At 61.0% G+C, this 26,432-nt stretch overlaps 1 protein-coding gene across 1 annotated transcript; it reads right to left on the minus strand.

Annotated features, from left to right (window-relative positions):
* Positions 1 to 1,895: 1,895 nt before the first annotated feature.
* Positions 1,896 to 25,646, minus strand: SLC13A5 (solute carrier family 13 member 5). The gene is made up of 12 exons (XM_059378970.1): positions 25,465 to 25,646; positions 20,866 to 20,994; positions 20,467 to 20,603; positions 18,310 to 18,497; positions 17,324 to 17,492; positions 16,188 to 16,310; positions 13,893 to 14,108; positions 12,996 to 13,096; positions 12,014 to 12,132; positions 9,806 to 9,967; positions 6,828 to 6,965; positions 1,896 to 6,077 (listed from the first exon to the last, which is right to left on the minus strand). Exons 1-12 carry the CDS (start codon positions 25,564 to 25,566, stop codon positions 5,946 to 5,948), a joined length of 1,716 nt encoding a protein of 571 aa, XP_059234953.1. The 5' UTR covers positions 25,567 to 25,646; the 3' UTR covers positions 1,896 to 5,945.
* Positions 25,647 to 26,432: the final 786 nt, after the last annotated feature.

Below are 26,432 nucleotides of genomic sequence, written 5' to 3' on the forward strand. Positions count from 1 at the left end.
AAAAACCTGTGACAAGAGGTGGGCTGGGTGCCCCCAGTGCAGCCAACCCAGACATGATCGGGACTCCAAAGGCATCTGGATAGATATTTACAACAAAACACGTTCAGTATTTCTTATTTACAGTGGACTTCACGCTTCACAGGAAGGCCCAAAAGGACACTTCATTATATTTTTTAAGATTTTATTTATTTGAGAGAAAGAGAGCATGAGGGCCACAGGGTCAAAGGGAGAAGCAGGCTCCCCACTGAGCAGGGACCCTGATGCGGGACTCGATCCCGGGACTCCAGGATCATGGCCTGAGCCGAAGGCAGAGGCTTTAACCCACTGAGCCCCCCCAGAGGCCCAGAAGGACGCTTTAATACATAGAAAAATACCATCTTGTTGTGTAGAATGAATCTGTAGTCATTTCTCCTCTAACCTCATCTACAAACCTACTCTGATCTATTCATTTACCCCATTTTGGGGGAAGATTTTACTGATTTATTTGAGAGAGAGAAAGCACAAGCAGGGAGAGCAGCAGGCAGAGGGAGAGGGAGAAGCAGGCTCCCGGCTAAGCGAGAAGCCCGCCGTGCGCAGGACTTGATCTCAGGACACTTGGATTGTGACCTGAGCTGAAGGTTCTGCGTGCCTCATTTACCAATTTAAAAGCAAAATGAACTATTGAATGGGGAAAAAACGCAAATCATCCTACACTGTGCCCCAGATGTAGTCTAGACACAGGGGACACAGAAGTCAACAGTCAGAAAAATACCTTGCTCTCCTCGTGAGCCTTGCCCTCCTACCGGTCGAGAGAGACAGACGGGAGTGTCGGGAGTGAGTTATAGCCTGGAGTTATGCTGGAGAATGAACAGAGCGACAGGGTATGGGGCAGGGGTGACCCCAGGGCTCTGGGAGCAGCAAGGAGTCTGGCACAGCCCGCTGGGCTGAGCCCATGTTCCCAGACACTCGGCACCACATGGAGCCGTGGTTCATCGTCACAGAGGGTGTGGGGGTGCGGGGGTGCTCTTGGCATCTGGTGAGTAGAAGCCAAGACTCCGCTGGACATCCCCCAGGGCACAGAACAGCAAAGAACCGTTCCAGCCCCAAACACCAACAGTGCAGAAGCCAGGAAGCCCCGGGGTCCCAGGGAGAGCAGTAGGAGAGATGGCCGGAGAGGTAAACGCTGACCAGGTTGTTTTTGGCACTAGAGAAGCTGATTCGGAAATTCTTATGGAAAGTTTGTCGGAATTGCTAGTACGAGAGTGGGGGGAAGATTCTGCAGAGGAATAGAGAGTGACTAGCCTCAGCAGCTCTTAACGTACACTGTATTCCCATGCCAAATGGTTAGTTTCCTTAATATATAAAGAGTTCTTACAAATGAATAAGAAAAGGCCTTTTTAAAAACTCTCAAAAAATAAATGGGGAAAAGGGGCTTCACCAAAAAAAGAGACACAAACGGGTTATAAATACGTGAAAATTTTTTTGATGTTACTTGCTGTATGTCATTTAAAGAAATAGGGTGAAAATCATGAGATGGTATCCTTCAAGGGTCAGATTGGTAAAGACTGAGAAGCCTGATCATACACAGAGTTCAGGGACAGCTTGGGGAGTAAATACCGGCGCGGCCTCTTTGGAAAGCAACTGGGGAGTATCTGCACCAGCCTTCCATCCAGCCTGCTTTTCTGAAAAGTGCTCTCCCCACATAAGTTCACGAAGCTGTAAGTACGGACCCATCTGCCACGGTGTTAGGGAAACACTGGCAGTGGCCCGGATGCCGGTCCGTAGGGGACTTGTTTCTCAGCTGGGCTCACGATGGAACACCATGGTCACGATGCAGCTTCCAAGGAGGCTGGGGTTTACTCCCGGCCACACACTCGCAAGAAATGGAAACACACATCTGCAAACAGCCTCGTGCAGAGAGTTTAACAGCTTTATTCACGGTAGCCCCAAGCTGGAACACCCCAAAAGTCCACCCGAGGACAGTGGACACACTGTGGCTGACTCACACCACAGAGTGGCCCTCGGCAACAATCACAAAGGAATGATTATCGGGAACATTTTGTGCAGCAAATACATCCGACATGAGCCAGGATGTACGTTACAGTTCCATCTATAGGAAGTTCAGGGAGCAAATGGAGCCTGTGGTGACAGGCATCCGGAAATAGGGGTGGCCTGGGGGGAGGGGTGGGGTTCTGGAAGGGGAGGGAGAAGGGACTGGGGGGAGGTGGTGGTGGTTGTCGCTTACAAGGTGCATACAGGTGCCTGAAACACTGAACGTTCTGCTCAAGATCCGAGCAAGTCCCCAAAATTCATGTTACATCGATTTAAAACAAGTCAACTATTGGATGAAAAGATAAACCAGTCACGATTAATGTGTCCTGAAATGGAATGATCTCCAAATAAATTAAGGGGAAGGGTGGAAACGAGGAGAGACGCCATGTGCGAAGGCTCCCGGGGAGACGGAGAAGCAGAAGCTTGTGGATCCGGACGTTTCTGGGAGGACGCGGACGACGCTGTCGGCAAACTCCCTCCCAGATGGGGGCGGCTGGAGGCCTCGAGGTCTGTGTGGGAGGGGCCCCTCTCAACCCTGTTTTGCACTGGGGGGCTTTCTTGGATGGGTTTGATGTTAACTTTTTAAAGACAAACACTAGCCCAGCTTTCCCGGTTGGATAACAGCATTCTGAGACGGAATTCTGGGACTTCTTGACGCCCGAGAGCTGGAAGCAGGCCGTGCTCCATGCGGGACAGCGGCCAGCCAGGGGCAGCGGCCAGCCAGGGTCAGCCTGCGACTCTGAGGGGGGACGGGGCATTCAGACCCTCAGACAAGGGAAGCAAGAGCCTGCCTCCTGAATCTGGACATCGAGGGAGAGAGAGCCGAACCCCCGAGGGCCAGGGCTTCAGCCCCTGACAGCGAATGTGTGTGGATGACGACCTTGGAGGAATCCATTTATTTTCATTTTGAAAAGGAGCTTCCCTGGTGGGTTGGGAGACACAGCTTTTAAGAGGCTGTGGGACCAGAAGGAAGGAGACTCTAGAAGACGGGTCGGAGCCAAGAAGAGGACCACCTAGTGCAGCTTTAAACCAGACGGTCCCACACTTGGTCTGTTTCTATGAGCAAGGACGTGGCCGTGGCCGTTCTGAGGACTGGCAGTACCGCTGAGCTCCTTCCCCGCTTGGGACCCGGAGCAGCCATCTCACCGTCTGTTTGTGGCGACAGCGTGTGAGGGGTGGTGGGAGGAGGGACCCCTCCTTCCCCCAAGGAAGGTCTCGGATCCGCGGGACAGGGAAACACCCCAGTTCCGGGGTCCCAGATGAGGACCTTTGCAAGGCGTCCCAGGTCAGATCACGGTCCTGGTCAGGACTGTGCTCGGCGAACCTTGGGCCCAGAGTCTGATCCAGGCGCCAGGAAGAGAGGACGCGGGGTATGGGGCAGAACCTCTTCACAAAACATAAGAGGCAAAATGTTGATGGGGAAGAGGTCTAAGAGGACTTCCAGCAAACGGCAGAGACCGGGGTGGGGGGGTGGCCCCAGTACAGCACTCCAGGCCAAGCCCTCCCCAGGTTGCAGTCGCCCCAGACAGAGGCCCCTTCCTGCTGGAAACTGAAGCCCAGAGATGGGCCTGGAGTGAGGGCAGCCCTTGAAAGGGCCAGAATGCCAGACCCTGTTCATCCCCAACCCAACAGCACCCCCACTGTTCTCCTGCCAGAACCCGGATTTTGTGGTGGGTGGAAATTACCAATTTAAGGAAACACAGGCCCATTCCCTGAGCCCAGGAGACGAGTCCTGACCAGTCTTGTGATACATGGACTGTACTCCATGCTCGGTTTACCCTTTGTCCACGCCCGCGTGGGGCCAGTGACACACGGAGGGCCAACTGCCGGCCTCCTGAGAAGGTGCTGTCCCGACAAAAAAGGAAGATGCCCCGGGCCCTGTCATGCCCCTTCCTCCTGCATGCGGTGCCCACGCATGTGTGGCACGAGGCCGGCATGTGGCCATGAAGGCATGGAGTGCGAAGGAGCCCAGTGGCCCCAGCGGCCGTGTCCCTCCGACTCCCTGTCCCGGCGACGCTGAACGCCCGCGTGGCTCAGGCGGCCGTCACCGCCACCGTCCTGACCGTCCCCAAAGGTCAAAGCGGCTCTGGCGTCAGAAGTTGTGCGTCAACAGCCTGTGGTCAGTCCTCAGCCTGAGGGTCTCCTCCACAGAAGCCCCCAGCCAGCTCGCTGCCGGCCGGGGAAGCCCCACGTCCCAGGTCAGCCAACGTCCCAGTGCTGGACCGGCAGCCAGCGCAGGTCCTCAGGGCGCTCTCCACCGTGAACAGCAGGAGTGGGCCGGCCGGCTGGCCTTGGAGGGGACGGGTAGCCACCGCCGCGCTCTCTCCAGCTGGACGCCCCCGGCGGTCCCAAGCCCACCTCAGGAAGCAGCTTGTGCGTCACTGTTCCCGGAGCGGGCAGGCTGAGGAGCAGCGGACGGGAGGGTGGAAGGTCCGGTTAGAGCCGTGCAGCCGCTCACTCCGTGTGCAACTCTGGACGTGTGATTCGGCCCCTCGGAGCCTCCGTGTCCTCGGAGGACGACGCAGGCCCATCTCAGGGGCCGCTGCAAGGACCCAGGGAGAAAGCCAGCGGGGGCGCCAGGGACAGGAGTGAGCGGTGAGCCGGGGTTCGCCCAGGCACCTGCCCCCGCGGAAAGCCAGAGCTGGTGGCCCTCCTGGGGGAAGACACATGGGGCCGTGGGGTACGACCCACCCCGGGAGCCAGAGACGTCCCGGGTCCTCGAGAGTGTTTCCTTGAGTTCCTGACTCCCCAACTTCCCCGGCCCTGACCAACGCCATCGAGGAGCCTAATGTGCTCTCGTGCCTGCTTCTCCTCCACAAAGGAAAGGAGGTTGACAGGTGGGGGTGGGCGTGTGTCATGTCACGGTTGGGGGTCCCCGTGGCCACTCGGCAAGCTTTGCCCTGGCCACTGCAGGTGCTGTCTGCTCAGGGCCACCGGCACAGCTTGTTCTCTGTGAGCTCTGCTGTCACCGGGCCTGGCTGCTGAGGCCAGTCAGCCAAGGGACGCCCGTGCTCTGCCCGAACATGCTCCGATGAGCCCCTGCTCCCCACAGGGATCAGCGGCGTCCACTCTGAGACAGCAGGTGAGAGAGGACCCAGATACCCACTGGTGGCCCCAAAGGAGCCACTGCCGCCCAGACTTGGAGTGTGACCCCAGCTGTGTGGGGTGGCCGGAGAGGCTGAGCCCTCGGGAGGAACAAGTGCACTGGAGGACCCCAGCCAGGGGGTCTGGGCGTCCGTTGGCCCAGACGACAAAGGGTGTGCAGGAAGGACAGCGAAGGGGCCCAGATGTCCACTGAGAGGGACCGAGGGAGGAGGGAAGCAGGTCAGCCAGCCACGTGCTGTGGGCAGCGGCCAGAAGTTCTCAGTCCAAATTCCTCGTCCTTCGGTGGTGGCACCATGTCCCCACGACTCCAGGAGGCTCTGGAATTCCAGACATTGTGTCCCTAGCTGGGGTCATCCTTTCCAGGAGCAGGAGAGCCGCCCGGAGGCAGCACAAGGTCAGCTACAGGTGGCCCACCTCTCGCTTCCCAAGCTGGGATCTGATCTTCCCCTTGAGGACCCTGGACCGCGCGAGTGGACACCAGAGCCCAGCTTGGGGCCAGCTGGCAGCCTGCGTCCTAGCTCCTCGGGAGCCCACCTGCCCCAGAAGTGATGCAGGTCCCCAGGGAAACACAGACGCCCCCCGAGTCTCCGGCGAATCCCTCCCCTTCCTCCCAGCAGCTGCCCCTCCCCAGCTCTGAACCTGGGCCTGGAGGAGGAACCGACCCTTGGCGCGGTCTCCGTGGGGGTATGGGCGTCGCCGGGTCACTCTGGGGAGGGAGCCCCAGGGCTCTGCTGCAAGATGTGCTGGAAGGCGCGGGGGGGTCCTCAGGAGGGCGGGGCGGTGGGCCAGGCCGTGCCGTGCGTCTGTCCCTAGGTCTCAATGTTGGTCACATTAGCCCAGTCAGGGAAATGATCCAAGTCAAAAATGACCCGTCCCCAGGTGTTCACCGCCAGAAACACGCAGAGGACTCCAATTACGTTCATCATGAGTCCTGTTTTCACCTGAGGAAAAGCAGGGTCAGCATCAGCACCCACTGGGTGGGCCGGGTGGTCAGAACGACGGCGACGGGACACTGGGAGCCAAAGCCCTTGGAGGAGGGGGTCCTGTCCTGGGGCCGTGCTCCGCGCTCACCCCACCCCCAGACAGAACCAGGAGGGGCGGCAGGTGCTGCTCAGAGCCTCCAGGAAATAGGTGGGACAGGTGGGTCCTCCTGCCCAGGTGAGCACTGGGAAACAGCCCCAGGGAGGTGGCCCAAGGCCCCCAGCAGAAGCTCTACAGTAACTAACCCTCCACTTCCGGCCTCCCCTTCCTATCACAGCCACAGCCAAAGTGTGGGGGGGTCCTCCTCCGTCTGCAACCGTCCCCAAGACCAAGACGGTACCTGCTCCCAGGCGGTGGTCTCTGCGTCCCCCTCCCTGCTCCTGCACCTCACCCATGCCCCTCCCGATGAGTGTCACGCGTTCTTGCTAGTTTGCAAAGCCCTTCCTGGCCCTGTGGGACAGCCCCCCTTACCCCTCCCAAGGGCTCGGTGAGGGCTTGGGAGCTCCCAGAACCCAGCTCTCAGCTCTGGGAGACAAAACAGTCTACGATACTTGAGATTGTTTCCAAAGAGGAGCGAAGACGCTGATAAAGGCCAGCGAAGGCCATGGGACCAGCACGTCGCACGGCAGCACGCGCCGTTGGTAAAGGGGGCACCCGCCCCTCATGACGGAGCATCCCCACGGATGGGAGCGACGGCAGGGCTGCGTTACCATGTCCGAAACCTTGAGGTGTCCGTAGGCAAACACGATGGCGTTGGGCGGGGTGGCCACAGGCAGCATGAAGGCAAAGGATGCGCTCAGTGTGCAGGGCAGCATGACGTAGAGCGGGTTGAGGCCAATGGTACGGGACTGGGGAGAAACACAGCACTGTGGGTCGCAGACGGACAGGGCAAAGGCTCCCAGGGCCTCTTCTGAAATGCGGTCCCCAAACACCCTGTGTGCATTCCCAGCCCCGGGCCCTTTGTCCCTCTGGCCCCTCTGCCCTTTGCCACGGGTCTGGACGACAATCGTGCTGGACTCTAAAGGCTGAACTCAGAGCCGCCTCCCAGGGAGGCCTTTCTTTCTTTCTTTTTAAAGATTTTATTTATTTACTTGACAGACAGAGATCACAAGTAGGCAGAGAGGCAGGTAGAGAGAGGGGGAAGCAGGCTCCCTGTTGAGCAGAGAGCCCGATGCAGGGCTCCATCCCAGGACCCTGAGAACATGACCTGAGCTGAAGGCAGAGGCTGAACCCGCTGAGCCCCCCAGGCGCCCCAGGGAGGCCTTTCTGACCCTGCTCATTCGTTCAGCATCTGTCTCCTGGCCACCCACTACGTGCTGGAGACCATGCTGGGCGCTCAGCCTTGGGCCGTTCCCACAGCCCACGTGTGCGCCTGTCTGTCTGTCCTTTTCCAGACCTAGAAGGCCCAGATCTTCTTGCCTGTGGATGTACGTTGTTCTTACACACACAGGGGGTCGTTTTGCATATGGAATTGGGTATCCATCTGTTTTTATTCTGCAGCTTAAAATTCATCCACATCTCACAACCCCTAGTGCACAGCTGACATTCATTAAGTATCTGTTGAATGAATGAATGAAGTAATTGCTATGTTCCGATTTCTATCAAAATTCACAATCCATCATGCAGATGTACACGCACACAAGGACAGACACACGTGCGACATTCTAGCAGCAAAACACTCGGGAGACAGACCCATGTGCCCGGCGCCTCGGACGCCGGTGGTTCAATAAAACGGTTGTAGACGAGTAGCGGCTCGCGGCCGTGACTGTCCTGCTAGACAGGAAGATGCCGGAGAGGGGTTGGAGGAAAACAGAGTGAAGATGCAAAATGGGATGATACAACAGTGCCGTTTGTCTAAAAACAATGTGTGTGTGTGTGTGTGCGTGCGTGCGCGTGTGTGTATGAGGGCGTGTGTAATACAACCAGAAAGATACCTAAGAAACTAATAATTGAAGATGCCTGGGTGGCTCAGTGGATTAAGCCTCTGCCTTCAGCTCAGGTCATGGTATCAGGGTCCTGGAATCGAGCCCCGCATCGGGCTCTCTGCTCAGCGGGGAGTTTGCCTCCCCCTCACTCTGCCTGCTTCTCTGCCTACTTGTGATCTCTGTCTGTCAAATATATAAATAAAATCTTAAAGAAAGAGTAATAATCGAAGTCGTCCCTAGGCAGGGAGGCTGGAGGATCAGGGTCTGCCCCCTCTGGGGTTATGGGCATTTATTATCCGTGTGTGCACGATGTTTTCAACTTTAAATACCCTTCAAAACCGTGACTTCCCCCAATGCTTGACGGTGTCACAGCATGTGACTCCGTCTCCTCTCGCCCATCCCCTGCGGCTATGACACCGTGTTCCTAGCGGGTCTGGGATGTGCCGCTCTGTCTTGAAGGTCTATAAGCCCCTCTGACGAGCTCCCTGAGCTACGTCCCCAGACATGAAACTGTGTAGTCCGAGGACAGGAGCGGCTTCAGGTTATGGGTCCTGCCGTAAACAGGTCTTGGGAAAGGCCACACCCAGGCTCATGCCCACTGGGAGGGGCTGAGAGGCCTGGACAGGGCCCAGTCTCGCTCCTGACCCCCTCATATGCCATGAGGGCCAGGGCCCCTCATGGCATATGCCTCCCATGCGCCCCTGTGACGTGGCTGGGGTCGGGGGTCACCACCTGCCCCTCTCCTGCAGGTGGAGGCCAAGGAGAAGCTCTGGGGCCTCACGGGGCCACCATGGACTCTGGTTCTAGAGGAGCCTATTTTCAAAGGGCCTGGGTGCGCCCTCAGGTGCAAACCACGATTGGTCTGGCTCTGGGCTGGACGGGACCACACCTGGCCTTTCCCGGGGTGCGGGGGAGGCCACACTGCTGGGGAGGGGGCGCCGCACCACTCTCCCCTCCACTCAGAATGGGACCAGAAAACCGCTGGGTTTTCCTTCCATTCTTGTGGACGTGGGGCGGCCGAGTGGGCACCTACCGGTTCGATGCTGAGCTGAGATGTCTGTGAGTCTAGCTCCCGACTCCGCAGCAGCAACCATGGCCTCTCCCAGGCTCATGCCGCTGCCCACAGAGGTCTTCCGTGGCCCCAAGCGCAGGTGGGAACTGAGGGGCCACATTTGAGGGCCCCTCGGGTCCTCCGAGCCCAGCCCTGGGCTCCCGCTGCCCCACCCTGAGGCCGGAACCCACGGGCAGCGAGGGGCAGAAGGAGAAGTTCCTCCCCTAAGCCATGCTTCTCCCCGACCCCAGCTCCGACACACAGAACTCCAGCCTGGCCCTCGGGTCCCCTCCACGCCACCCACTCCCTCTGGGCCCAGCGCCCTGGGTTCCTGCATCTTCCCTGAAAGTCCTCTGCCTCCCACCATCCCCAAGACCGTGTTTCCCGGGACTTCCTCCCGGTGGGCTCCAGCCAACAGCGGCCCCGCTCAGCTGCCCGTCCGTGCGCCCCGAGCCACATACCCCACCCGTCCTTGCTGTAGATCCTGTCTCCTCAGCTTAAGACATAACCAGCCACATTTACACATGATCCCGGAGGGCCTGGTTCTTGCCTTGCACGTTGGTGAGCATGGAGGGTACAAAGAAGGATCTCGAAGCGTGGCGGGGCTCTGGCCCCCATCTCACTGTCCCTCTGGGGGTCCAGGAGATGGTCACAGGTTGACGGCTTCCTGCGACACAACGGCTAAGGGTCATCTCCCCAGCAGGTCACTTACCATGGAGGCAAAGATGGGCAGGAACAGGGTGGTGGTGGCCACGTTGCTTGTGCACTCAGTGAACACAGCGACAAGCAGGGACAGGATCAAGGTGACGGCTGCGGGGGGCACAGAGCGCAAGGGCTCCATCTGCTTCCCCATCCACTCAGACAGCCCCGAGGCCTGGGAAGCAGGGAGAGCAGTCACTGAGGGCTGGGAGCGACCCTGGCCCTTCCTTGGGGAGCCCAGCCCCTCCCGCACTTCTGACTCCATCCCTCACCGCTCTCTCCTAGGGCTGTTTCCAGCTCAGTCAGTCCACGAACTCAATGTTGGCCCAGAGTCACACTCAACACGCCCCGGCCTGAATTCCTGCTTTCCGGCCCAGGGTCTACTCCCCGGGGCTTCCCACCCACCTGCTGTCCAACCCGGGGGAGCCGGCTGCCGCCCTGAGGGCCCTGCCCCCCTTTCTCTGATTGTCACACAGCCCCCAGTCACCCAGAGCGGCTCAGCACCTCTCAGCCCCTGTATAGCTCTTGGGCTCAGGAAAGGGATCTGAGCCAGGAACTGAGGATTTGGAGGAAGGAGCGCATGGCTCAGGGAGTCCAGTGCTGAGACGGGGTCAGACGGAGGTGCTGACCATGGACTTGACCTCGCTTAGCCCCTCCCTGCCTGGGCCCCCACTGCACGCCAGGGAGGAGATCCGACCATGCGGGTCTGACCGAGTCACTGGCCTCCACCCGTTGGTGGCTGCCCGCTGAGCACAGTCCCCAGGCCCTTATCTTGGCTCTCAGCCCAGCGGCTTCTCCAAGCCACACCCACGGCTCCTGAGGGAGGCACCCTACGCCCCCTCCTCGCCCTGGTATCCGTCTTCCTGACATGCTCTCCGGATATGGCCGCTCTGCAGGCCACAAAGGCCCCACAGCGGGAGCACGATCAACCGCATCCACCGTTCCCAGGCCCGATGTCACACGGACATGACAGGGATGCTCGGTGAACGGGTGAGTGAGTGAGTGAATGGCCATGGACGGGTGGACGACTGGATGGAGAGGTGACCAGACAGACAGATTTATTCATCAAGGACATACTCATGCTCTGTCGGTCACTGGGCTCCCCCTGGCTGCTGAAGGAACGGCAGAAACAGATGGGCCCCGCCTGTCTCTGACCTTTGACTTCTGGGTGGGTGGATGGATGGACAAGCGGACGGACAAATGGATGGAGGGTGGGTCAGATGGATGGACAGACAGAAGGATGGGTGGAATGACGGATCCACCAATGGAAGGATGGGTACCAGGATGGACGGGGGATACAGCACCAAGGGGGTCTGTATCTCTCTACCTCACTTCTTTTATATTGAGGAAGGAGGGAAGTGAGAAAGTTCTATTTGGTGATGTCCCTCCCCTTCTATGCTGCTCTAGACCTAGGTAGAGAAACTTTTATTTATTTTTTTAAAAGATTTTATTTATCTATTTGACAGAGAAAGAGAGAGAGATCACAAGTAGGCAGAGAGGCAAGCAGAGAGAGACGGGGGTGGGAAGCAGGCTCCCCCCCAGGTAGAGAGCCCGATGTGGGGTTCGATCCCAAGACCCTGGGATCATGACCTGAGCCGAAGGCAGAGGCTTAACCCACTTAGCCACCCAGGCGCCCCAAGAAAATTTTTTTTAGATAGAGAAAAAAATGCTTGTTTTTTTAAAAAGATTTTATTTGTTTACTTAAGAGAGAATGAGAGAGATCACAGAAGGAGAGGGGGAAGCAGACTCCTCACCAAGCAGGGGCCCCATGCAGGGCTCAATGCAAAGACCCCGGGATCATGACCTGAGCCAAAGGCAGAGACTCAATCGACTGAGCCCCCCAGGCGCCTGAGAGAAAACATGCTTAAATGTCAGCCATGCGATCAAAGAGTTCAGCGAGTGGAAGAGACACGGGTCACTGTCGCCAAACCCCAGAGGAGACCTCACAGCGCCCTCCGCCACTCTTAGCTGGCATGCCCTGACCACTTATTCTCCCACTGCTGAGACTGCTCAGAGCACTTTCTCTATGCAGGTCCGTCCATCCATCCACCGACCCATCCATCCAGTCATCCACTCCTTGGTGACAAGAGGGTCCCTGTCCTCAAGACACCTGCGGCTCTCTGGAGCAGACAGATGTAGAGCCAGCGCCCACAGCACCAGGGTGTGAGTTCCCGACACCCTCTGGCACAAGAGGGCCGTGCAGCCTGCAGCAGAGGCTCACCTCACATCCTTTGGCCAGGGCAAAGCCGCCCCCCAGCAACAACACGATGCCCCAGGGCACTTTCTCCTGGATCACCTTCCAGGTCAGCAGCGCAGGGGGGTAAAACGGAGCTTTCCTTTCTGAGGAGAAACCATAAAACACACACACACACACACACACACACACACACACACACACGACCCAGAGCTGCATTAGGAAACAAGAGATCTACTCAAGGGAAATCACAGCCCATGAGCACAACAGCACACTCTCCTATCCAGAAATCAGCTAAACCCCACAATAATCACAACACCCATTGCTGGTAAAGATGTGGTAGAAATGTCACACACTCCCGTGGGCATAGAAACTGGCAAAATCTTTCTGAAAAGCCATTCGGCGACACACTTAAGAGCCGTTAAGACATATATATTCTTACGGCAACATTGCTCCTGGAAATTTATTCTAAGGAAACACCCTGAAAGAAAAAGCTACATACATGAAAACACTCATTTCTAATTGTAAAAAATTAAAAACAATCACAATGTTTTGTAAGAGGAGAACAGCACAGCCCCTCAAACGATGCTGTTATTAGAGAAAATAAAGTTAGAGGCTGTGTCTTTAACAGGACATGTTCCCAGCGTAAAAACATAAAAACCTACAGGACAGAAAACCAGAATTCGAGCTGTGTGTGTGTGTGTGTGTGTGTGTGTGTGTGAATCACAGCCATGTCTACACACGCATCCTAGCAAAGACCAGAAGGGAGAAACCGAAATACACTGATGGCTTTGAGGGAAATCGGAAACATTCTTCTGTTCCTGTTGTAACACCAATAAGATTTCTGACATGTAAAGAGCATAGGAGAAGAGGGTTTGCACAGGACAGTCCCTGGGGAGGGGCTGACAAACCCACCCCCCCCAAGTAGCCTCGGCCAGGCCTCTCTGCCTCGGCGGTGCCCTCCCTCGGGGCCCCACCCTGATGAGCGTCAGGCGGGACAGAGCCTTACCCTCCTCGGTCTGGCCGCGGAAGCTGAACTGGGGCTTCTGCGAAGGCATGACAAACAGCAAGGTGGCCACGAAAGTGGCCGCGGTGGCGTCAGACACATACCTATAGGGAACAGCACACAGGACGTGCCTGGCCGACTTCAGGGCTGCCACCCAGGAAACCTGCTCTGCGTACACAGGTGCACTGTGTGCGCGGACCGGGCCTCGAGGGCCAGCAGCAGGAGAGCCGCACAGACAGAACCACGGCTGGAAGCCAGAACAGCCTCATCTTGGCCCGGCTCTGCCTCCGGTGGGGTGACCCCATGCAGCTCACTGCCCTCTCGGTCCGTGTGACTCCCGGGAAGAGCACGGTGACTGGTTCTTATCAGACAGCCTGGAATCCTGTGCTCCCCAGGGCACCTGCCAGGGCCCGGCTGCCAACCCCAGCAGACCTTCCTGGGCTGCACATGCAACATCGGGAACCCCCGCCCACACGGCCCGCCTGTCCGGGAACCTTGCTTCCTTCTGACCACAGGACAGCTCAGCCTGGAGGGAAGGTGCACACGCCCTCCCTGCCAGGTCTCTGCAGAGGCCCGGCCTGACGTCCACCTGTTTCTGCCTCCTCGGCCCCTCCCAGCCCTCCAAGGCCCCTCAGCTCCCACCGTCCTGGCTGTCCCTCTCCCCTCTTGCTTCCCTGGCCCTGAGACCCCGTCTGTCTTCAGAGGGAGGACAGATGGCAGAGCAAAGCTTTGAAAGCCAGAACTCCTGGCTGAGCAAATCTCTCCCTGTCACAGCCAGGCCACCCTGCCTGGCCACAGGGACCCATCTGCAGGCCTGTCGTGAGGGCTGGGGTGGAGAAATCGAGGGGCAGAACTCACCGGGGGCAGAACTCACCGGGGGTGAGGGAGCCCGCGACTTACTTCGTCTTGCCCTCCTCCCAGGCCAGCGACATCCAGCCGGGCATGAAGCCGGGGTCCCGGGAGAACCACAGGCCGACCAGCAGGACGAAGCAGAGCAGGACGTTGGCCTCGGCGAAGGAGAAGGGCCCCAGCTTCCTGTACTCTTCCCGCAGCACCTCGTAAGCGGCCTTCTCATGGTTCCTGCTCTCCAGCCCACAGCCCCAGGACTTCTTGAAACTAAAGATGCAGGGATGAGAAACCCGTGAGGCAGGCTGGGTGGCTCAGGGCCGGCCGGCCGGTCAGATGGATGGCCAGACGCTGGGCAGCAGGACGTGGCGGAAGGCACACAGTGCAGCCTCGAGCGAGCCCCTGCCCCAGGCCTACTTCCATCCCCTGCCAGCCCTGCCCCGCAGAACCCAGTGGGGGCAGGCTCTGTGACGTGTGCCCAGCGCATGGCCCAGGGGACTCTTGAACGACAGGGCCTTCCGCAGCAGTCGGAGGGCACAGGTGGGCGGCCAGGCTGGATGGGGTCTCAGGACGGTGGAGGCCAAGGGGCTGTGGGAGGGGTGGGAGGAGTCAGAAATAGGCAGAGTTGGGGCTGCCCCGGTAAGGGGGATGTGGCAGCCGCCTGGTCACCTGGGAACCAGCGGCTTCTGCCATTTGGGGAATGGACGGGGAACATTCTGGAGCCAGCTGTGGCGGGCGTCTTCCTCACCCGGGGGTGGTCCCAGAGGGGCCCCGGGGCTGAGATGCCAGGCCCCATCGAGGGGGCTGTGGGGAGGCTCATGAGGACACAGAGAACGAGGACGGGTCTAAGGGCCAGGGCCAAGGAGAAGCAGGGTGGGAGCTCGTGGTTAGAGGGGGCACAGGTGTCAGTTGGCTCTGTTCTTGGGGGGCCCCTGGAAACCAGAGGCCACAGCCACCCACAGCCTGCCTGGGGCGCCCAGCGGGACCTCCCGGGGGTGCTGGCATGAGGGATAGGGAGGGAGAGGGGTCCGTGGACAGGTGCTGAGGGTGCCCTGGCCATGAGGAGGAGCTGACCAGGGCCATCGGTGCCCAGGGTGCGGGCCTATGGGGTTGTGCAGCCCCAGGCTGCCTGAAAGCCAAGAGAATTGTCCCGTGGCAGTCCCTCCTGGGCCCTGGGGCAGACTTCACAGGAGGGCAGGGGTCCAGCCCATCAGCAAAGCTGGGTGCAGGCCTGCGGTAACATCCCATTAGTCCTTGGGGGCCCGTGATCCTGTGGCCCGATGTGGCCTCCGAGGCCATCTGTGAGCTCAGGAGGTAGTTTTCCTGGACGAGGCTGGAGGCAGCCACCTTGACGTTGCCCAGATGAGGGACCCAAGTGAGTGTGACAGAAAAGGCGCCCCCCACCGCTGAGGCAAAGTGCTGCCTCTACAAGGCCTGGCGGCAGGGGTCACGGGGGCCCAGGATGTGGCAGGCGTGGCCTGCGCCCAGGACCATCCGTCGCTTCTCCCCTTGTTCCAGGCGTCCTGGGGGCTACCCCCTCGACCATGGTCTGCATTGGGTCAGCAACGGACCCTGAGCTGGGGTGGCCGGCTGACCGTGGCCGCAGGCGGGCTCCCCCATCAGAAGGTCAGCAGAGACCACACCAGAGGCCACAGCTGGGTCTCCTGATGGCAAGACTCTTGGAGGCTGGTCGTACCCAGTGGCCTTGAGTCTCTGCAGGGAGCTCAGTGGGCCTCGCGGCAGTCGAGGGCGGCAGGCCTCCGTCTCCCCAAGAGGGGACATTTCAGGATGAAACTGTGTCCCCCATGGTCACAGGTTGAAATCCTGACCCCCCCAGTGTGACGGCATCAGGAGGTGAGACTTTCAACAGGTGATGAGGTCCAGATGAGGTCCTGAGCTGGGGGCCCCCGAGGGGACTGATGGGCACAGGCCACCGGGTGTGGGTTTGCAAAGGGGATGAGCATCTCCATAGCTGCTTTGATCCACCCCCCCCACGTCCCCCCAGGGGCCGGGAGCCAGACTGGGTGCAGGGACAGAGAGGGTCCGCCGCAGCTGCTGGAGGACCTGGGGTCCCAGGAAGGCTGGCACCAGCACTGGCTGGAGGGAAGCCCGGGGACTGAGTGAGCAGCTCGTCCTAAATGGAGCTGGGGTGGCACAGTGTCCCTGTGGGGGGGACCCACATCGGAGCCGGCCCTGCAGCTGGGTGGTGGGAAGGCGGGAAGGTAGGGAATGGACGTCCAGCAAGAAGGACGGTGGGTGGAGAGGGATGGCAGGAGCCTGGAGGAGTGGCCTGGGGCCAGGGCTGGGGCGGGGCTCCCTGCAGGGGCGTGGGGGGTGGGGCGCACTCACCTCAGCCTCATGTACATGCACTGGATCCACAGCCAGGCCAGCAGCAGCATCAACAGCATGTTGGGGAAGGCAAACCCGAACCAAGAGGCGAAGTTCACCAGGTCTTTGCTGGCGGGGAACAGCCTGAATGGAGAGAGAGACGCTGGTCCCTCTTCCACAGCGGGGCCCCGCCACACTCAGGACAGGCCTGGGGAGCGGCCGACCACCCCGCCTGCGGGGCTAGACCCCACTGGGTGCCCCACCTGAGTCAGGGCCCGTCTATCCCAAAATAACACCCCTTGTGCTCATGGAAATGGGGCAAGAGCTTCAGGGCTCCCGGACGCCTCAGAGCCCGCTCTGTGTGGGAGAGAGGGTGTCTCCAGAGCTCCCTGGGCCGGGACGGGGTGGGGGTCCCTTCCCTGGGGCTGGCGGAAGGTCCCCGCACGGCAGGCCCTTCCCTCCAGCTCCAGGGGCAGGTCCCTTGGCCTGGCCAGCAGGCACGGAAGCAGACACAGCCTTCCCCATGCTGCCCTGGAGGACGTCAGGGCGAACCGTAGGCTATCATTACAGCAAGTGCTCTCAAGATCCAAACCGCCTGCGTGTTAGACCTCAAGTGTCTGCGGGCCGGGCTCCTTCCCACTGCCCAGCGGCCCGCCTGCCTTGTCCTGGTCCAGGGCTCTCCTCTGCGTGGGAACCCTCATGCCACCTGCCTAGGACCCCACATCAGCTGCTGTCCATGGACGGGGCTGGCCTCCCCGTGATCCCAGTCCCGCCTGCCCACGGTCTGTGCCACTCTGTGGTGGGGGGAAGGCGCAGATGGGCCCTGTGATCCACCTGGGGCCCCCAAGGGCACGCGGAGGCAGCATGTAACCTGACCCCTAGCCCATCGCTGACACCACAGGGCAGCACTGTTCACAGGACCATCGTGTGGCCCATGCGTTCATCTCCCAAGACGTCAGCTCCGTGCTGGGTGCACATTCCCTCTCGGGGCGAGCGTCGGCGAAGCAAGACAGGACTCGCCCTCACCCCCGGCCCCAGCAGAAGGCCAGCAGTCTGTGGGGTCCTGGGCAGGTGCAGGCCCGCAGCAGGAGAGAAAGATGGGGGTGCCCCCGCCCCAGGCCCTCCTCACGTCCGCTGAAGGCATGCTCACAACTCACTCGTGCATCTGGCCTAGAAGCACCATGTTGGGTCCCGTGCCCGTCAGCGTGGCAGTGCCCCCGATGCTGGCCGCGTAGCACACGCACAGAGTCATGGCCTTGCACAAGCTCCTCCTGTCGCCGTTAGCCTGCCGGCCCTCGGGGGGGCCTTCGAAGGTCACTTGACTCCCTGTGGGGGGTACACTGTGGGCTGAGGCGGTGCAGGCCCCCAGCTCCAGTTCCTGACCCTGCCCCAGCCTGAGGCTGGGACAGGCCAGCCTGCCGGGAGCCCCGCGGATCAACCCCCAGCACCCACACTGTGCACTGTGTGCCCGCCTCCTTCTCTGGCCAGCCAGGCTCCCCACACATCCAGCCACGCAGACCCACGCCCTCCCCTCCCACCACCCTGTCCCTGTTCCCACTCGCCCCTCCACCGGGGGCTGGGGGGAGGGATCCAGATCCACCTCACAGGCCCTCTCCCCCAGCAAGCCCTGTCCCCCCACCGTGCCCTCGGTGTCTGGCTGAGGCACCCCCAAGTCAGATGAGCTGTGCCAGGAGCCTCTGGACCTGGCCTGCTGGGCTGCACGGTCCCCAGCCCACTGCGTCTCCGTGCTGAGCACAGCCCCGGGGATGGGGTGTGAATGTGGCGGGAAACAAAGAGGCACTCTCTGACCTCCCTGAGCTTGGGGCCTCGTCGGGACGCCAGCGTGGGGCCCCCCTTGACTCCTGCGGGAGTGGCAAGCAGAGGGCGCCCCAACGGGAGCAGGGGTGAGGGGCACCCTCACTGGAGGGTCCCCACGATCAATCTGGTGACAGCTCAGGTTCTGGCCGTTGGCAGAAACCACACAGGGGTCTTGCCGTAAGCTCGACCCCGAGCTCTGACTTTTATGCAATAGTCACATTCCTAAAACTTACAGAAGCAGCATTTCCTGAGCGTTTCTCCTGTGAAAGGCAGCGGACAGGACAGCCGCCCGTGTGGGTGCGCATCGCGCGGGCCAGGGACCCACCTGGCAGCGTGCCCGCCTTGCCCTTGTCTGCCAGCTCCAGGGCTCCCAGGGCGGCCTCGGCGGCGGCGGTGGTGGCCTCCATCTGCTGCAGCATGGCCTCCACGATGGGCACCATCATGGCTGTGGCGGCCGTGTTGCTGATCCACATGGACAGAAAGGCTGTGACGCCCATGAAGCCCAGCATCAGCCTGCAGAGGAGAGGCAGGGAGGAACGCCAGAGAGTCCCAGCCCCTCTGCCCGCAGCCCCCAGGGAGCCACGGGGGGGAAGGGGGTGGCTGGGACCCCTGTGGGGATGCCTGGGGCAGCGCCAGCTCAAGACTGGATCGTGGGGGAACGGGAGCACAGCATGGGGCCTCGCCCCCACCCCACCTCACCCCTACAAACATCACTGATGTCCTCAGCTGGCCACTGGGCACTGAGAGAACGGAGACCCAGTCACAGCTGTAAGGAGCTCCCATCTGGCAAGGGAGAGCTGTCCCCAGTGCGGGTCGGGGAGCCATGGGAGAGGCCTGGGGAAGCAGGACTTCCCTCCGGGGTGACCCCCCCTCCCGGCACGCACTTTGCCCCCTCCCTGTGGCAGGAGACGGGGTCCACCAACTGTTCAGAAACATGCTCCCTTCACTTGTAACACCTCATCTCCCCCAGGGTCCACCTCAGTCACCCACGAGACATGAACTCCCCGTGGCCTTCAGACAGGAACCCTTTCTCCGAGGCCCCCTCCCAGTGCACAGCAGTTAGGGCTGAGCACACCTGCCTGCACCTTCCTCGGAGGAAGGAACTGATTCCACATCCGCTCCCTCCTTCAGCCGTGAGCTGGGGAAGGGCCTGATTCTGCTCCGTGGTCTCTGTGCCCACAGGGGCCCAAGATCACCAGTCGGCCTGGAAGGGGTCCAGGGCTGCGCACTGCACCTCACGGACCCATGAGATCAAAGGCTGGGACCCAGGCCAGGAGGAAAGCCTGAGTTTTCGTGAATGAATGACACAGCACTTCACGGCCCCCCGGGGGCTCAACTACAATGCCCCCCCACCCCCAGGACGGCTCGAGCTGAGGTCACGAGAGGGGCTGAGGCAGAAGGAGCAGAGCAGCACGTGCGACGCTCCTGGATTCGGAGCCGAGTGTGAGCGGCTCTCCAGAACGAGGCCCACCCTGACAGAGAGGCGACATCACAGACCCCAAGGAGGAGAACACCGATGCCCCTAAGCTCTTGAGTCTCTAGAACTCGCAATGGTTCTTTATCCGCGCCTGTAAACCATTCGTGGTCCGAGGCCACGGAGTGTAACAGATCAGGGAGTCACAAGCCCTCCACCGGGGGGCTCTGGCCATGGTCCGCCAGAAGGGCCACGACGTGCATGTGCTCCCGGCCCAGCCCAGCGGCACAGGCCCCAGCACATGGCCATTCCGGGAGGGATAGTTGGTGAAGTCACCCCTGCTGCCTCCCAAGGACCAGCTGGGGACACGCCATCACCAGGGCGCATACTGCCCACAAAGAAAGGTGCAGTCCGAGTCCCCAGTGAGAGGGGCAAGGCTGAGACCAGCCGGTCTGGCCCCATGTGGCCACCAGCAGGTTATTCAGCCCCTCCCTTCCTCCGCTCCAGAACAGGATGGCAGGGACAGCACTACCCACCCGGGTAAAGTGCTCCGTCTGCTTGGGGCCCTGCTTGGGCCCCAATGGACTCCATGGGCTAGCTGGAAGTGGCCTGTGGTGGGCAGGGGAGGTCTTGCAGAGTCATGAGTGATGTGGAGGAAGGTGAGGCAATGGCTTCTTTGCGGGGTGGGGGGTGTTGCATACACACACCAGCTTTGGGGGGATGACCTTTCTGTTTCCTCTGAGCTGAACTGCTGAGACACCCCTTTCCTGCTTTCCCCACAAAACTCCTAGGGGTTTCAGGCAGGGCTTGATCCAGCCTCTGCCCGCCTTGTTTCCTGTGGAACATGCAGCCCCGCCCCCAGAGTCTCCCCTGCAGTCAAAGAGCCCTTAGCCACGGTGCTCACTTGCCCCTCTGGTCACCCAGCTAAGACAGTCACGTGCTCATCCAGGGGGCCACCTGCCTGCCACGCCCAGGGAAGCCCATGGCCAGGGCTGGCCTGTGGGTGATGGGGACTGAGCCACACAGCCCCTGCCCAGTCTCCGGGGCCAGAGAGAGAAGGGTGCTCACTGTGCAGGCTTGGTCCCCACCCAGAGGAGTGTCCGCAGGGCTATCCTTTTGTGCAGGTTCCAGCGCTCCACAGCCACCGCTATGATGAGGCCACCCAGGAACAGCATGTTTGTGTCCTTCATGTACTGGACACACACCTGGGGGGCAGCACGGGGCTGGTCAGGGCAGCCCTGGGCCCCCAGTCCCCAAGACGGATACGCCAACCAGATGCCGACCCCACACAAGGTGCCGACCCCAAATCTGGTGCCGACTCCAGAGGCCACTTGGAGCGGGGAGGGGAGGTCACATGTTCTGTGTCCGTGCTGGATGGACGGGTTCCCCCGTGGCCCAGGCAGTTCCGAAAGGGGCTTGGAGGGTGCCCCGTGGCGGGGACACAGGAAGACCCCCGGGACTGCTCACCTGCTTGGAGTCCAGAATCTTCAAGAGCGGGAAGAGGAAGGCAGGCATGAGGGAGGTGACTGCCAGAGGGATGACCTCGGTGCACCAGTAGACAGCCATGAGGATGATGACGTAGGCACACCTGACAAACTGAGGAGACGGCCCTGAGACCTCGCCAGCTGGCATCCCCCTTCCCACCGCAGTGTGCTGGGGTGGGGGCACGGCCATGGGCAGTGGCAACATCAGAGGGACCATCCGTGGCTCAGACCCCGAGGAGCCCCAGGACCCACAGACAAGGGCCTCCTGCCCCTGCCTTCCTGCCGAGGTGCTCGGCCAGCCCTTGCGCCTCCCCGGAGAGAGCAGGAGAGGAGAGGGAAGAGATCAGTCCCGAGCTCCCACACTTCCGATGGCCCCCCTGGCACTTCTCCCACCCTACCGGGAGCAGAAGCCGTTATGCACCCGTAGGAGTCATGCTTAGGATGCTGAGTTTGCATCTTTCCCTGGGCTCTCCGTGTGGACTCAGTGTCCCCTTGGCTCTGGGTGGCTGGGCACCCTCTGGGCCAACAGCACCCACACAGCCCTCCCTTTGTCCCTCTCCATCAGGTCTCCCCCCAGCGTGGAGTCTTAGGCACCACTGTAGGCTGACGTGAGGGTCCCGGGCACCGCCATGAGGCCTGCCGGAGCAGGTGTGCTGCGAGCCCAGCGGGTCTGAGATGCAGCCTAAGTGCCGGCAGATCTGCACGGTCTCTAACAACACCTGACCATCCTCACAGCTGCAAACACTCCAGATTGGACAGGGGCTTCTCCTTCCCCTCTGGTCTCCCGCAGGGGAGCTAGTGGCCTTCTCTGCCGTCCCTGGGTGGGGGGCTGGGATCCCCCAGCTTCTCTGCTCACCTATGTTGAGGGGTGTCCACAAAGCTCCAGCTCCCACTTCTACCCTATTTCCTTCTCCAGAGGCTGCCCCGAGTCCCTGCAAACTGGCTCATTCAGAAACTGCTGGCCCCATGTCTCCAGGGTTATTGCTTGTTACAACAGGGAGAGCAGAGAGGATGAGGATGGTGCCGTGTGTTCTCATGAGCATCTCTCCTCACAAAGGCCTGGTGCTCTCCCGCTGGCGTTCAGTCTTGGGTAAGCTGCCTCTCCCTACCCTCTGGCCATGGAGATACTGGGACCTTGGCTTTGCCATGAGGCAGAACCGGTCCCTGTGTGAGCCCACAGCTGGCCCCTTGCTAGCTTTGGGACTTTGGGTTCGTGATGTAAATTCTTTGGTCCTGAGTCATTGCCTCTGGGGACGTGGATGATGTCCCCATCTCCCCAGAACCCCAGCGTGTTCAATGGCAGCATCAGTGCCCACCCAGACTGGCTTCTCCCTCCTCCCAGCCTCATGGCCAGATCAGCTGCCAACAGCCACAGCTCCTACCTCCGACTCTCCAGCACCTTCCCCTCACATCTCCACCACGCCCGCCACACGTCGCACCTGGGACCTCCCAATCTGACCTCCCCACATCCAGCACCGCGTGCTTCCCTCTTTCAATCTACAGATCTGTTCTGAAGGACATGAGGCCTCTGTTGCTCTCAGGACCAACCCCAAATGCCTCAGCATGACTTGGAAGACCCTCTGCTAGGAGCGGGTGTATGCAGACCTGTCCAGCTCCCCCACCCCGCCCACTGGCACCTGAGTTCCCACACCTTGTGGTGGGTCCAGAGGCTGGGTTCTCAGTCACAAGCGCTTTGGCGCACACAGCCCCTGAACTGGAGGGAGCGCCGGAAGTGGGCTCCGCATTTCTCCCGGGGTGCCTTCCTCCTCCCCACCCCCACAGCCTGGCTCTGTGCCCCCAGCAGTTCCCACCCTGAGGGCCGCCCTTGCCTGGCCCCCACCCAGCACAACACCCAACAGTGAACAACCATCGAGAACCCGTGGTGCCGGCTTCACTCTGTCCTGGGCACGCAGCACCGGCCTGAAACTCTGCTTCAGCCTCCCAGGAGCACCCAGCGCACCTGCCCCGTGTCCACACCTGACATCCCGTCACTGATGGTTCTGCAGGGGGCGGGGGCGGCCGGAGCAGGGCTGGGTGCCGGCCCCTGGCCCCTGCCCCACGAGTCACGCCAGGACAACCTTCTCCAGCTGCGACTATACAAAGCGACTCCAGACTTTACTCCCCCGACTATCCGCCCCAGCCCCCTCCTGCCTTGCTCCCTCAAGAGCTCCCGTTGACACATCGTGTACCGAAAGGGCGTGGTGACCTTTACCCTCTAAACTCAGAAATGGTGGCACGTGTCACCAGTTTTCACGGCGTGGTTCCTGGAGGCGCCCCACGTAGGCAGCTAGGAATGTGTCTAGAAGGGCGCTTAGGGCCTAGAGGGAGGTGGGCATGGGGTTTACGGGGAGGATCCGGCATCTAGCACCGAACAACAGCTATACCTTCAGTGCACAACCGAATAAAACCGTGGCTCATTATTTATGTAATTATTAACAAGCAAGTGTCCAGGACCCGGTCCTTCAAGAAAATGTGGCTGAGGGAGCCTGTCTGTGTGCGGGTGTGAGTTAGGGCATTTGCAGGCATTTTCATTTTTACTCTATACTTCACGGACCTTGAAAATGAGGATTTTAAAATAATTTTAATAAAACGAGCAATATGGTGAATGCATTGTCTATCTTATTGAAGAGTGATCTTTTAAAGAAAAGACCCAGAGAAAAGGCAGGATAAGTGAAGCAGGGATGAAGCCAGCCAGGGAGCAAGGTGCGGTAAGAGGAGAGGTGGGAGGGGAGGGGAAAGGAGGGGGGGCGCCCCAGCAGGGGGTGGCCACACTGGGAGCCCCTGCCCCCCACCCCCTGTCGGTTGGTCCGTGCCGCCCACACTGCCAAGAGCCCGCTGGCTTCCTGGAAGCCCTGCCCCATGCCGGGTACCTCTGGGTTTCCTCGCACAAAGGTGCAGCCGGCCATGGGGGTGTAGGTGGGGGCTCTTTGGTAGTGACCCCAACAAAAGGCACAGAGCCGAGAACACAAGACACAGTGGTGCAGCCACACAGAGGGAAGCACCTGACGGCCACCACTGAACGACTCCCCGTCCTCCAACTCCGTCTCACCGTCCCTGGCCTGCTCCTCATTCCCAGGGCAGGTTCCTGACCCGCACACACACCCTGAGGTGAGGGTCCCAGCTCAGGACCCACCTGCATGCATGTGCATGGGTATTTAGAGGGGTGCGTGTTCAAGGGCGGGAGTGGGGTCCCAGCCATGCAGGAAGGTCTGCCAAGCCACCATCGTGATCCCAGGGAACAGCACTCCCTGCCAGGAGAACTCAAACCAGCTCTCCTGCCTGAGACCGTCCTTTTCCACAGGGAAACAGGGCTGCTCGGCAGCAGGGAGGGGGCCCACAGCTAGACCTGCTGTCCCTGGCTCCACCAGGGCCCTCCCAGCCTCCCTTCCCCATCCTAGGAGGCCGCATTATCACTTCTGGCACCCAGATTCTGGCACCCACACCTCTTTGCCCATTGCACAGAAGAGAACACCAAGGCCCAGAAAGCGCAGGGTGGAGGGTGAATGGGGGAAGCACGGTTCTCACGCAGGTGGGCTTCCTGACACCCCTGCCCCCTCCCAGCTCCCCCTCCCGCAGGACTGCCCGCCGAGCGTCCCCTCAAGAGCTCCTCTGTTTCTCAAACCTGCCGGGTGTGGGGGGGGGGGGGCCGGGGGGGGGGGGGGGGGTTGCCAGAGGCTTCCTGTCTGGGCTCAGAGAGAAGGCGCTGAAAGAGGGAAGGAGGAAGGAGCAGCCAGCAGCCACAAAAGGCTTCAAAGGGCTCGGGCCTCTGCCAAATGGGCTTCCACAGCCCGGCGCAGCCCAAGGAGGCCTGGGCTCCCGGCCCCGCCCCCCCCCCTGCGGCCAAGGCCATTCATCCTCGGCCTCCCTCCCGGGAGCGCTGGGCAGCCGGGTGAGGGACGCGGCTTCCCCTGCAGTCCTGGGTCGTGCCACCCAAGGCGCAAGCCTGGGAACGCGTCTGCCTCCTGCCCGGCCCCTGCAGGCCGTGGCCCGAGAAGGCCAACTCGATCTGCCTTTCAGCTGGGAGAGGATTTGAACTCCGCTGTGCCTTCCAGGGCTTGGGGGCTGGGAAGAAATGTAGATCATGGATGGGGAAACTGAGGCTCTGGAGTGGGCCAGGGAGTGGAAGGGACAGCCCTCAGGACCCCCTTAGGAGATGATCTTTCTGTATGGTTCCTTGACTAACCTGGGAAGCCACCTACAGCTGAGAAGTCCTCACTTGCTAAAGGGAGAGCCAGGAGAGAGCTTGAGGGAAAGACAGGCGCCCAGCCTCTCTGTGGGCACAGGTGACATTTGGGGTAGAGGGGAGGGAGACGGTGGTCCAGTCTGGAGATTGGAGCCAGGGGCTGAGCCTATGGATGGGCTGTGTGGCCAAGCTCTGTGCTAACTTCTAGGTTCCAGTGCTCACCGGGTGCCCTGGGATCTGTGAACCCCAAGTTCAGTGAGCCCCCCCCCTCCGCTCCCCTGGAAATTCTTCGCTGGCACCTCCCATCTGGCACCCGGAGCTGCCGAGTGCAGGCTGCTAGGCGCTCCAGCTCAGGGATCCGGGGTAGGCACCCAGGGTCCAGGCGGAGATGCAACTGACCTTGGCGGGCATCAGAATGACGAGTGGCAGCAGCAGTATCGGGGTGAGGAACAAGATCAGGAAGGACTTGAACTTGGAAACATAGCTCAGCACGGAGGCCATAGCGCGGGAGGGAGATCGTTGGGAGCGGCGAGTGAGGGGAGAGGCTCCGGGAGAGGCTCCGCGCGCTTAAGAAGGGGCCGCAGTCCGCGCGGATTAGGGGGGCAGTGCCAACTCCGCCTCCACCCCGTGTGGCCTCCCTGCGGCCACGGGGCGGGGCCATCCTGCGGGGTCGCTGGGGCGCGCCTGCCCCCACCTCCCCCACCCCGCGGCAGCGGGAGGCGCCTGCGGACTTCAGCCCCTCCAACCCGCGCTCCAGGAGCGTCCTGGGCCCTGGCACGTCCCGGCGCTCCGAGCCTTCTCTGCGCACCCCTGGACAGAGGCGCGCCCGGGGATGCGGACCAGGGGGTGATCGGCCGTTCTTTGTCGGGCTTTGGCGAGCGCCCCATCCGCGGTCCCATTCGGAAAGTCCCCCCAGCCTTTTCCCCTGCTTTCCCCCTGCTGCTCCCGCCCCACCTCCCGCAGCCGGAGGGGTCTCTGGCAGAGACTACCACTGCGGAGGGGTCTCTGGCAGAGACTACCACTGCGCCCCGCGCCCTCCTTGCTGCAGGCACTGCACTCCCTGGTCACCCCAGGCTTCCCAGCGCGTCGGTGCGGTGCGCTGCTCTGGGCACTGGACCCCTTGTCCCCCGCGCGCCCTCTCCTTCCCGGTTCATCCCGCGCGCTCTCCAGTGATCGCAGAGGTGGCCAGGCGGTGGTCCCCCGCGGCGGGCTGAGCGCCTTCCGCCCTCCAGCGGACACCAGCGGCCTGCCACGCCCGCCTGCCCCACGCTGCTACTGCGGGTTCCAGAGGCAAGCGGGGTCCGCAGAGGAAGGGTCTTGACCAGGCTGCCCCCGAGAGCCTCATGGGTTCATGCCTTCCGCCAGCG

Source organism: Mustela nigripes, chromosome 16, assembly GCF_022355385.1.
Source record: "Mustela nigripes isolate SB6536 chromosome 16, MUSNIG.SB6536, whole genome shotgun sequence".
NCBI classification, from domain to species: Eukaryota; Metazoa; Chordata; class Mammalia; order Carnivora; family Mustelidae; genus Mustela; species Mustela nigripes.